General features: G+C 32.7%; 1 protein-coding gene across 2 annotated transcripts; it reads right to left on the reverse strand.

Annotated features, from left to right (window-relative positions):
* Positions 1 to 2,603: 2,603 nt before the first annotated feature.
* LOC127729954 (uncharacterized) lies at positions 2,604 to 7,448 on the reverse strand. Of its 2 annotated transcripts, none has more exons than XM_052237941.1 (2): positions 7,355 to 7,448; positions 2,604 to 4,438 (listed from the first exon to the last, which is right to left on the reverse strand). In XM_052237941.1, exon 2 carries the CDS (start codon positions 4,435 to 4,437, stop codon positions 2,746 to 2,748), a length of 1,692 nt encoding a protein of 563 aa, XP_052093901.1. In that variant the 5' UTR covers position 4,438; positions 7,355 to 7,448; the 3' UTR covers positions 2,604 to 2,745. The 2 variants fall into 2 exon arrangements, with proteins under 2 accessions (XP_052093901.1, XP_052093900.1); XM_052237940.1 differs by having other exon boundaries at positions 2,604 to 4,443.
* Between the last annotated feature and the right edge of the window lie 5,338 nt (positions 7,449 to 12,786).

Genomic DNA, 12,786 nt, shown 5'->3' on the forward strand with positions numbered 1-12,786 from the left:
ATTCTCATTTTAGGGCAATAAATCAAATTAGGAGTCTGACAATTAGGCCATGTTGACTAACTGTAGATCTTTTCTTGCTGTTTTCTTCTGCTTCAAAGTTTCTCTCAATCTACCTTAGTTTTGAGGGAAATAACACCTATTAGGTTGTCGATGACAGTTTCAGGCGTGTGAACTTATTTGAAGATATTATTTTGCTGAACAATTTTGTCATTTATTCTTTCTCTATTGTAATATATATAGTATAGTTTTTGCACAAAACGTAAAAATGGGAGAAAATCATCTCACAATGCCAATTACTCCTCTAAGGGTTCAATTATTGATTTCGACCAGGTTGACTTACTTGTAGGTCTCATTTTGCTGGACATGTTTTCCATAAATTGTTGCATTCTATTTTGAGCGTTTCAGACTAACAAGTATTTAAATGATAAAAAAAAAGTCATCTAGAGACAATAACTCCAATAGGAAGTCAGTTTACAATGTAAGTCATGTTGACTTATTTATAGATCTTATTATGCTTAACGTCTTTGCTATTTTACAATTTCTCTGATTTATTCGGGTTTCTGCAAAAAAACATACATTTGAGTAAAAACCATCTTCGAAGGGCAATAATTCCAATAATAAGGCCAATTGACGATTTTGGCCATGGTGACTAATATTTATATCTGTTTGTGATTACCATTTTTTATATTCACAGTTTCTCTGTATCTTTAATGGTTTCTGCCAAAATTCGTAAAAGTCTTATATCCAGGGCTTTAACTCCTATAAGAGTTCACTGACGAATGCATTTATGTTTACTTATAAGTACATCCTATTTTGTTGAACATTGTTGCTATTTACAGTTTCTCTCTTTTTAAAGATTCTGCTAAATTGGATAAAATCATCTGTTGGTGGCAATAATTACTATAAGGGATCAATTGCGATTTTAGTCATATTGACTCATTTGTAGATCTTTGTTTTACCATTTTGCTGTTTGTAGTTTCTTTCTATCTCTCATGGTTTCTGCAACAATTGGTAAAAATCATCTTATAAGGGCAATTACTTCTTAAGGGTTAAAAAATAAGTTGTCCGATTTTCTATAAATTCAATAAGAAATAAATCTTGACCTTCTGCTAATTTTTACTCGTTTTGTTGTAACTGCTTTAGTTTTTTGAGATATAAGCCAAAACATTCATTGTATCCACAATTTTCTGTTTCTATTAACAGCACCCATCTTTGTTCATGGATCAAATGATCGGATACAATTTTTTTAAACTAGATTTCTTGCGGAACATTCATGTAAAGTTTAGTTACATTTGGCCCAGCAGTTTCAGAGAAGAAGATTTTTTTGTGTTCCCGACGACGACGACGACGACGGACAACGACGATAACAAACAAAGGTAGACGATCGACACGACAGACGATGGACTACATACGCCGAGCTCACATGCAGATGAACTAATAGAGAAAGAAACACAAAAGTTATATAAATTTTATACATCTACCTGCTCCATGTCTCAAACTTTCCCACTTTCAGCATTCTTGGCTATAACATGGCTGTCCTCAACCTTCAGTAGGCAATCCTAGTCAATAAAGATCGAACGCACTTGTCGCGAGTGGTGTACTAACAGGCTAATGACCATGTAGACCACTACTTAGACTGGTCGGCCACCTAGGCCGTACTCAAAAATATAGATTTAAACTGCTTATTTCCTGTGTTTTTGTTTCATTCACAGAGTAACGATATGTTAAACTTTTAATAATGTTCTAAAAGAATTTTGTTTGCCAAAATTTTTCCTTTCTTAGTATTTGCCATTTCGCATATAAATTATAATCTTATAAAATATCAGAAATATGATATGTTTTCGAAACCACGAAATTACAGGGAAAACTGTTATATTATGAATTTAGTCAAATACCAAAGAACTTCTTTTCAATGGGAATAATGTTATAGAAATTTACCGAATCTGTTTGATCTCGGCTCACCATAAACTTATCATCACCTATATGCATAATAGCATAATATCAGTTTAAAGTCTTTTTAACATTACCACATACACTGATGACAAAGCATAAAGTCAGTAACAAGCCTTGTATTTGATTTAATCCCAGGCGGTTAAAATTTTAAAGTTGTCGGATCCTGTTAGAATTTTAGAGTATATGTCATGTACTTAAAACATTTATCAACTATTTCACATATTTCCAAAATCAAAAAGTTATTTGGCGCTTCATGTTGCTGTTGAAAGCATTTTGATACAGCATAGCAAATTTTCATGTTTTTGTAAAATTTAGATTGAAAACGAGATGTCTCGAGCTCTTCACCAAAATGAAATGATTTATATCCGAAAGATAATATTTAGACTTAATTTCAACAGAATTATGGTTTTGGTTATTAAATCGACTTTCTTTTTTCATAAATACTTACAAATTGCCAATATTTCTCAAAAATGCGGTTTGTGGCTTCTTCATACGTTTATTACTAAATAGTCTTGGTCATCTTTTTGGAAATAATCCAAAATATTGTTCGAACTTCAAAATACATACATTTAGCTATGAGATTGTGAATTTTGTAAACATTGAAGGAGGGGATTCTGGGGAAATTAACCCTACCACAAATTTAATTAATGTAAAATATGCTTCTTTTATTAGTAATTTCAATAATATGTTTACATTATTTACATATATAATTTTGTTAAAAAGTCTACTGACTGTTTCAAACTGTTAGATTTTTGTATTTTTAGCCGATAAATTCTAAAACAAATATAATCATTAAATGTTATACAAAGAAGCTATTCCATCTAAGTTAGTAATTAGTAGAATATTTCTCCCTTGATCAAAATGGATACCATAGGACCAATCAATCCAGTTTTCTTTTAATAATTCACGGGCATTCTTTCCATCTGGTGAAACTCCTACGACACTGTTATAATTACGCGAGGCCACGTACACATTGGAATCGTTATCAACAGTTACTCCTCGAATCCTTTTCAAAATTGATTCATTTTTGTATTCCCAAACCTTTTGTCCAGTGATTGTGTAGCATGTGACGGTACCTGAATCATAGTTTGAATTGTATATTTTGTTATTTGATGCTGTAACATAGCAGTAATTAAACACATCATCGAATTTTACTAATGTGGTGACAGTACTTTCATTAATGGCTTCTGCTGTCTGAATACCTCTCCGTTTTTCATAATATATTAATCTTCCTTTGTTATTTGTAATGCCGTAGCACTGATTGTTTGTTTTAATCTTATTTAAAATCTTTTTATTTCTTATGTCAATGATTTCTATATGATAGGGCTCTGCATTATGGGTGACAGCGACGACGTTTTCCTCAACACATGCAACATCAAAAGGTAAACGCGATACAGATATTTCATAATCAAATAGTCCATTTTCGTTATGGATTACAAGACGATCATTTGATCGATCTACGAAAACTATTTTTCTAGAAGGCATGATGGTACAGCCCGTGATTCCAATACCTATTTCCCCTTTCGGTATCTCAAATTTTTTCAATAAGGTAGGATTGATGTCATTCATTGTTTTTGATATCGTTGGTACCATGTGTTGAGCTTGTTTGTCTCTATCAATGGTCAAGGTAATGGTTGGTGAATTTGTTATAATGGATATATCTCCAATCTTTGTCATGGAGAGTATATCAGACATCTTGTCATCAAGTTTGCATTGTAGGTTTATTTGTTGTAAGCTTCCATCTTCTATTAAAGACTGCATAAACTTCTCTTCCTTTTGGATCTCGGCCTCAAACATTTTACCACCAAAAAAAGTTTGAAGGTCAGTTGCAAAACTTTTCGTCGCAAAAATATTCTTCGACAGCTCATCTAGTGATTTTCCATTGTCGGAAATTTTAGAATGTAGTTTTTCTATTTGTGATTGGACTTTCTGTGTCGCTACTTGGATATCCTGTTGTATTTTTTTTTCAAGTTTATCTAGGTGTTTGTTTATTTTCTCTCGTATCTCTTTTATATCTGTCTGGAATCTCTGTCGCTGTTGCTGAATTTTCTCCAAATTCTGCTTTCTGTCTTCAACTATTTTTTTCATGTTGCTCTTCATATCTTTTAAACTTTGTTCCATAATGTCAAATAATGCGGAAGTTTTCGACGTTTTAACAATATCATCAATTGCCATCAAATCACATGTTTTGTGATTTCTCGTAATGCAAAGCGGACAACAGAGTTTTTCATGTTTGGAACAGTAGAGCTGATATTTTTTCTCATGGTCTGAGCAGTATTGGTTTATATTTGCTATGGTGTTCGGTATTTTTTGATAATTATTCACTGAAATAACTTCATGATTTCTTGAGGCTTTGGAAGCTCGATGGTGTTTTTCGCATGATGAGCATAACCCTTCATCGCATTCAGAACACCAGAATGTGGCCTCTCTCACCACATGCTGGGTTTCACATACACCACAAAATGTTCCACTTGCTGAAGCCATTCTAATCTTAAAACAAGAAAAACATAGTTACTGACTTTGAAGCGAGCTAAATAGTACTAATTAATTTTCATATATTTTTTAAACCTCAATTTAGGACAACAAATATATAAAAAAGAGGCTCCCAACAGCCTGAATCGCTCACCTGGTGAAAATATGCCATTTTGATATTTATTTGACCTTTATTAAACTCATTTAATGTTTTCTTATTTGTAAATTTTATTTAGTGATATTTTGTAGACTTTTTTTTATGATCGTTTTACTGTTGATAGCTAATACATATTTATTAAAGTTTTTGAGATAATTGGCAAAATTATAAAGGGAAGATAAATAAGGCTATAAATCATATCAGAAGTATGAAAATTATGCTGTGTTGACAAAATTGTAGATCTTTTCCACTGATTTCATTTGCTTTTTATTTTCTCTCAATCTACTTTTGTTGAGGTTTTTTACAAAATACAAAAAACATAAAATCATCATTTAGGGGAAATGTAAACAATAAGGGGTCGGTTGACAGTTTCAGCCGTGTTAACTTATTTGTAGATTTTACTGTGCTGAAAAATCGCAAAAATGGTGAAAAATATCATCTTACAAGGCCAAGTACTCCTATAAGGGGCCAATCAAGTTGACTTATTTGTAAATCCAACTTTGCGAAACATTTTTTCCCTGAATTGTTGCTTTCTTTTTACAAACGTTTCTGCCAAAAAATATTTAATGGGGGAAAAATGTTATTCAGGGACAATGACTCCTATAGAGGGGAAGTTTACAATTTCGACCATGTTGACTTATTTGTAGATCTTATTTTGCTTTAGATCTTTGCTAAAAAAAAATTAATTTCTCACTATTTATTATGTTTTCTGCAAAAATGCAACCCCGCCGCATTTTTGCGCCTGTCCCAAGTCAGGAGCGTCTAGCCTTTGTTAGTCTTGTATTATTTTTAATTTTAGTTTCTTGTGTACAATTTGGAGTTTAGTATGGCGTTCATTATCACTGAACTAGTATATATATTTGTTTAGGGGCCAGCTGAAGGACGCCTCCGGGTGCGGGAATTTCTCGCTGCATTGAAGACCTGTTGGTGACCTTCTGCTGTTGTCTGTTCTATGGTCGGGTTGTTGTCTCTTTGACACATTCCCCATTTCCATTCTCAATTTTAAATATAGGTAAAACCATCTTTCATGGGCAATAATTTATATAAGAGGTCAATTGACGATTATTTGCTAATTTGTCGATCTTTTTTTTTTGCTTACCATTTTCCTGCGGAATAACTCATGTAAGGTCATAATTGACGATTTCATTCATGTTGACTTAGCAGATTTTATGTTGATGAAGATTGTTGCTAATTACAATCTCCCTTTATTATGGTTTCTATTAAATAGGATAGAAATCATCTCTAAATGGTTACATGTATAACTCCTATAAGGGATTAATTGCGATTTCAGTCATGTTGACTTATTTGTATGTCTTTGTTTGCTAACCATTATGCTGTTTGCAGTTTCTCTCTATCTATCAAGTTTTTTCTGCAAAATTTGGTAAAAATCAACTTTCGAGGGCAAGTTCTCATAAAAGGGTTCAAAAATGGGGTGTCCAATTATCTGAAAAAAACATAAATTGATAGACATTGACCTTCTGGTCATTTTAACCCTGACAGTTTTGCTCTAACTGCTTTTGTTTTTGAGATGTAAGCCAAAAACTGCATTTAACCAATATTTTCTATTTTTAGAAACAGCACCAATCTTTCTTCATGGGTCAAATGCCCGGATACTATATTTTAAACTAGATTTCCCGAGGAACATTCGTGTAAAGTTTGGTAACATTTGATTCAGGAGTTTCAGATGAGAAGATGTTTTAAAAGTTTCCAACGACGACGACGACGGACGACGACGAAAAACGGAGGACGAAGGACGCCAAATGATCGTTAAAGCTCACATGCAGGTGAGCAAATAAAAAAAGGAAAACGAAAGTCATATAATTTTTATACATCTACTATCTCTATGTCATAAACTTTTCCAGGAGCACAGAATTATCAGTACATAGAATAATTTACAGGTGTAAACACGGTCATATTTCTAAATATTAAATTCGTTTCGGATTATTATAAATTATAAACCACAATTAACTGTCGAGGAAAGTCCCACTTTTATTACTTGATTGAACGCAATATAATTATTCATATACCTATTTATATTTTATGAATTATATTTTTAGATAATGACTGACAGAATAATCAGAAATGATGACGGTCACCAAACGGAAGCAGCAATGTGCAAACCATTCTCAAATAGGTAAATATATGTATTCATTGTCAAGGTGTGTCTATATCAGGTTATAACAATTTATCTTACCTCCTATACATTTCTAGGAATATGATTAGTTAAAAGCAACCGCGTGGAGACCGTGTATATTCCATATTATATTAGTAGGCGGGGCTTATTTCAATACACGGTTAGAAGTGGTGTAACGCCCTTTATAAAAACAACACGGTGTTGAGGAAAAATCTTAAAGGTTTCAACAGATGAAGAAATTGATGATGAACGATTGAAATAAATTCATAAAACACATTTAAAGCGAACAAGTTGTTATTGTTGGCATTTGTTTTTGTAAAGACCGATGGAAGTAGGTTCTTAATACAAACGGAAAAACGATATTGAAGACTTAATCACTTTGATATGCCTCTAGTCTAAATACCACATGTTATAAGATAGTCGGTAAGATAAATTCGTTACATAGTGTGCTAGTAACCTAATACGATATATATGGGGTCAGTAAATTTCATATATATATATATATCGTATTAGGTAACTAGCACACTATGTAACTAATAGAATTCGAAAGTACTTTTGTTTTATTCTGCTTTTCCAAAATAAAAGTATGTTGTTTAATCATCAATTTTTAGATAGGAAAATAATATTAGTGATTTTACCTTAAAATGTTGATGTCATCATATAAACATCACTATCAAAACATTTTATGTTTTCTCACAAGGTCAATAAATAAACCCGGATGTATAAAGTAACAAGTACGTGACGTACGCATACTTGCCACAAAAAGAGACGCAGCATATCTATTAAAATTTACTACTGCTTTCTTTTTTTTTTACATCTAGTATATTCCAGCTGTAAAAAGAAAGTAATCACGAATAAGAAAAAAGACTCGACAATTACAAACAGTTTAGTACTAAATAAAACACAAAAATTATAAATAGACACCTGATAGTAGAATTGTATACTTGGCCTGTCTCAAGTCCGGAACCTCAACAGTAGCAGTCGTAATTGTTTTCTTTTCTTTTGATAATTTGGTATTGGTAGCATTATCTTTGATTGTTTCTGAAACTGTTATGTAGCTTGTCATATTGTAAAGACAGCTGCCTATCGTTGTAGACTGTATTTTTCTCTCCAGATGTCTTTTATATTTTGGTTATTTTTGTCGGTGGTTGCAGTTTATTGCATAGCGAAGCATGAAAATCAATTAAACCTAGTTTTGTCCCTGATGACGTCACTAATTCAAAGCTTTGTTTGCATTATGCAAAATGATATTTATTGCACGCTAATGTTTGGTTACGTTCTGTACTGTTCTTTCTTAAAATTTAAATGGTAATTAATGCGGTATCAATATAATGAATCGTCCATTTTTAATACTAAACTATCAAAAGAAACAGAGACTTTAGATGTCAAAAATGTTATCAATTCAAAATTTCTAAGGTAATATACAACTGTATAATTTTATCATTTTTTTGTTGTTTGGATACTGTGTCTGAAGTATATCCCAAATGCTTTTAATACCACACAAGTTGACTATTCCCGCCGCAACTTGTTTCTCGTGTTTTTTTTCATTTTCATTAATTTTATGACAATAGTTCTATCAGGTATGTGTAGCTGACAGCATTTGTGTATCTAGCTGTTTACGAATCTCCAATCCAAAACTATTCCAAGTGAAAGAATCAAAAACGTTTGACGTTTTAAAAAACGACTCTGTTGTGAAATTAATGCAACAGACAGTGGCTTTATTTCTAAATTATCATCATATATGCATAAACTTAATGCAACATGTAAAATGATTTATAACAGAATTATTCCAAATTTTATCCAATGTCAATCGATGATCGGTTGTAGTTCTTGGAATTCAGGTCAGCGATAAAATTTAAAAGAGCAATCATAATATAATCTATGCAAAATATTTCTAGAGCCAGTCAGCATTTTTTCACGAAATAAAATGTTTACAACAAGTGTTTCTGTGGGCAGTAATGTTGGGGTTTTTTTTTTGTGTTCTAGAGTGCGCAAAGAATACAATATTAAAGTATGCTTTGTAAGGATGGCTTTCTTGAAATCTAGTTCAGCATCATAATAATCGATTTATAGAAAGTACCATCTATCCATATAATCTGTTATGAATATAATCAGTACTCCTCAAGTTTGTAATGTAGTTTTCAAGCAGAATTATAATCCCATTAGGCATTTTACCGCCAAAAAAAGATCATGGACAAATTGTTCTGTAGTTCTTTAATTGTTTTCCCATATTCGGAAATTTTTTGTAAGGAGTCTGTCTATTTGTGATGTGGCATTGTGTTTCGCAGCTTGGATTTCCAGTTGCGTATTTTGTTCAAGTTTATCTAGATACAATGTGTTTATTGTCTCACGTAGATACATGTATTTATAGCAGTCTCAAATCTCTGTCGTCTTTATTGAATATTCTCCAAATTCTGCAGTTAATCTTCATTACTTTTTCTATGTTGCTCTTCATTTATTTCAAGCTTTTGTAACGGTTCTAACTTTAAATTTAAGCTGGCAAAAGAGGTCAAATTATGACCTCATCGAACCTACTCCTTTGCAACTACATAATTTGCTAAATTGTCGTCTGGTTAACGTCCAGTGGCAAATGTTACAATCATATACAGGCCGATTAATTGTATTGAAACGTTCTAACGTCCACTGGCAAATATTACAGACATATACAGGACGATTACTTATATTGAAACTATCTTACGTCCAGTGGCAAATGTAACAGCATGAACAGGACGATTATACTTGCATTGAAACCAAATCGAAATCAGTAAGTAAATAAAAGCAAGTCAATATTTTTTTTTTTTTTTTATTTCTTGTCTTTCTTCAATGAACATTTCCAAAGTACGTTTTACCCATTAAGTAAATTTTTTTTAGTAACATGCAACTCCTTCATAGATGTCAGTTGTCTGTTGCTACTTTATCACGACTTTGTCCATTAAATAACTGTTTTAAATGACAAGGTTCTTGTGTAAAAACCGATATGGATTTCCTCTTTGTTAATTTGTACCGGTACATTTAACCATGCGTTGCATGTCACACAGCCTGTTTTATTTAGAACATTCTTGTATTTTTCTTTCTTTTTTTTTAGAGTTTATTCATCTTTTTCACTTCCTGAAATTGTTTCATTGCAATTTGTGTCAGTCAAGTGGTCTGTCTGATGAATGAATGATAGTGAGATAAATGTTGATTCATTATTTTTGTTGTCAAGGAAATAAGGAAATAGCATTCTTTAATAAATAATAATAATAAGGTCGACAGACTTTACCGAAAAATGTATTTCTTCACAACATGTCTACGCGAGACCTTACAAATGGTCTACGTTCTTACGAGCATACTAGACGGTAGTTATTCCAGAAACACTGCTTATTTCACACGGTAACTATAGTATTTGTTTGTTTACTGTTTTTCTTTCATAGAAAAAATAAAGCTAATAAATCAACAAGATCTCATTTTTCTTTTAAAAACAATATCCCTAAATAACCAACTATCCAATGAGAGAGGGTCTGGATGGGGTCCTTCAATTCTGTATTCTTTAATTTTTTAGGTATTTTTTCTCTATTTCTTATATGTTTTCAATCTTTTATGGTAATATTCTATACAAAGCACAAAAATGTCGTCATTCTCCTCAAAAGCAAACCAAACCTTTAATTAGACTTATTCAGAAGGGATATTGTTACGATACTGTTGTCAGGTCATTAAAGATGGTATATTTTGGAATTAATATTGATTCACTCATAGAGTCTTTGTATCGGAAATAATCACATTTATTCTAAAACCAGTTGTTGGCATGATACGGGTTATGTTCTTCTCACATATTTTATAATGGTATGATACTAAACCCCTAACGGGAGGAATTGTGCATGATTTTCATATGATGAAGACATAATCTTTCAATCAGTTTAATTGAGACTCGGACTTCTTTTAAACTGAGTTTACTGTGCGTATTGCTGTGTGTTTGTTTATTCTACATTGGCTGGAGGTATAGGGGAGGGTTGAGATCTCACAAAACATGTTTAACCCCGCCGCATTTTTGCGCCTGTCCCAAGTCAGGAGCTTCTGATCTTTGTTAGTCTTGTATGTTTTTTTTTTAAATTTTAGTTCATTAATATGTTTCGGAGTTTAGTGTGGCATCCATTTTCACTGAACTAGTACACATTTTTGTTTAGGGGCCAGCTGAAGCCCGACTCCGGGTGCGGGATTTTCTTGCTGTGATGAAGACCCATTGATGGCCTTGGGCTGTTTTCTGCTCTTTTGTTGGGTTGTTGTCTCTTTGACACATTCCCTATTTCCATTCTCAATTTTCTTTGCCAATTATTCTCTATTCTTTATATTTAAGCACTCCTTTATTTTTTATTTTTGCTCTACTTTTCTCTATTTATTTTTCTGTAGATTTGGCCCATTATCCTCTATTCTCTAAACCCCATCCAGACCCTCATGAAAAAGTTCTATCATTTAGATATATACATCAAATAACTGCAACCTTACAAAACTTTTATAATTTCCCCTTTTACGTCAAACGGGAATTCACGAAACATAAAAAAAAAGATTTTATTCAGTTATCGTATTTATGTCTTATTTATTTTTGTTTTTTCTTAACCAAAATAAAAACAACTTTTATTTAATACGTTGAGGCAATTTCCATCCTTTAGGGGGAATATTATTAACTGTAGCATACAACTCTCATAATATAAAAACAAGAGTGCACACGCTGAAATGTCTCGCCTTCTTTACTGACCATTGATTTTATGTTGATAGTCCTAAATTTAAAGCTTTACTAAAAGTATCACATAAACTTAACATGATCCAAGAAAATGAGGTCAAGGTCAGATAAACCAAACCGGAAATACATGTACACCTTACAATCATTTAATACACCAAATATAGTTGACCTATTGCTTATAGTTTCCAAGAAACAGACTTAAACAGGAAAACTAAACATTGACCAATGAACCATGAAAATAAGATTAAGGCGAGATGAACCATGCCAGACAGACATGTACACCTTACAATCAATCTATGCATTAAATATATGACAGACGGAAACTTCATAACATAAGGCATCTATATACAAAGTATGGAGCAGCCAGGTCTTCCACCTTGGAAAATATAAAGCTTGTAAGAAGTTAGCTAACGCCGCCGCTGCCGCCGCCGGATCACTATCCCTATGTCGAGCTTTCTGCGACAAAAGTCGCAGGCTCGACAATAAGAAGATGTGATGTGATTGCCAATGAGAAAACTCTCCACAAGAGACCAAATGACACAGAAATCAAAAACTATAGGTCACCGTAAGACCTTCAACAATGAGCAAAGCCCATACCGCATAGTCAGCTATTAAAAGCCCCGTAATGACAAATGTAAAACAAATCTAACGAGAAAACTAACGGCCTTATTTGTGTACAAAATAATGAACGAAAAACAAATGTTACACAGCAACAAACGGCAACCACTGAATTACAGGCTCCTGACTGGGACAGACAAATACAGAATGTGGCGGGGTTGAACTTGTTTGTTTGCGCCAAACCCCCCCCCCCCCCCCACCCCCCCCCCCCCCTAACCTGGGACAGTGTAACAGTACAACATAAGAACAAACTATAAAAATCAGTTGGAAAAGGCTTAACTCATCAGATGGATACAAATAGAAATACATCTAACAAAAACACAGAGTGGACGTGAACGGGTACTTATACATCCACACAACAGAAATACACTAAGTACAGATCTGAGAATACTCGCAGTTACTGACAGCTAGTTCAAAGCCAATAACAACTAATGGAAAAATCATGCATCTAAGACTAAAATATCAATCAGTACACATCTAACATCCATTGAATTTAGTGTAAAGACGTCATCATGAAACAGTCAGAGATATGCATATGTATATATAAATAATATTTAGTTTGATTTTAATTTACTGATAACAAAATCAATATCAATACCAATAAAATCAATATTCAAAGACCTAATTACAATATTGAATTGGTAACCTTTTAGAATAAGTTTATTTAAAGAATCGATAAGTTTACCCGGATCGTTTCCAAATTTCCGGGTTCTCTAAACAACATCTCCGTAATAA

This window comes from Mytilus californianus, unplaced genomic scaffold (assembly GCF_021869535.1).
Source record: "Mytilus californianus isolate M0D057914Y unplaced genomic scaffold, xbMytCali1.0.p SCAF_2, whole genome shotgun sequence".
Classification (NCBI taxonomy): Eukaryota; Metazoa; Mollusca; class Bivalvia; order Mytilida; family Mytilidae; genus Mytilus; species Mytilus californianus.

What these genes read in the sequence shown, in the direction of transcription:
- LOC127729954 (XM_052237941.1), bottom strand. Translation starts at nt 4,437, where the DNA reads ATGGCTTCAGCAAGTGGAACATTTTGTGGTGTATGTGAAACCCAGCAT.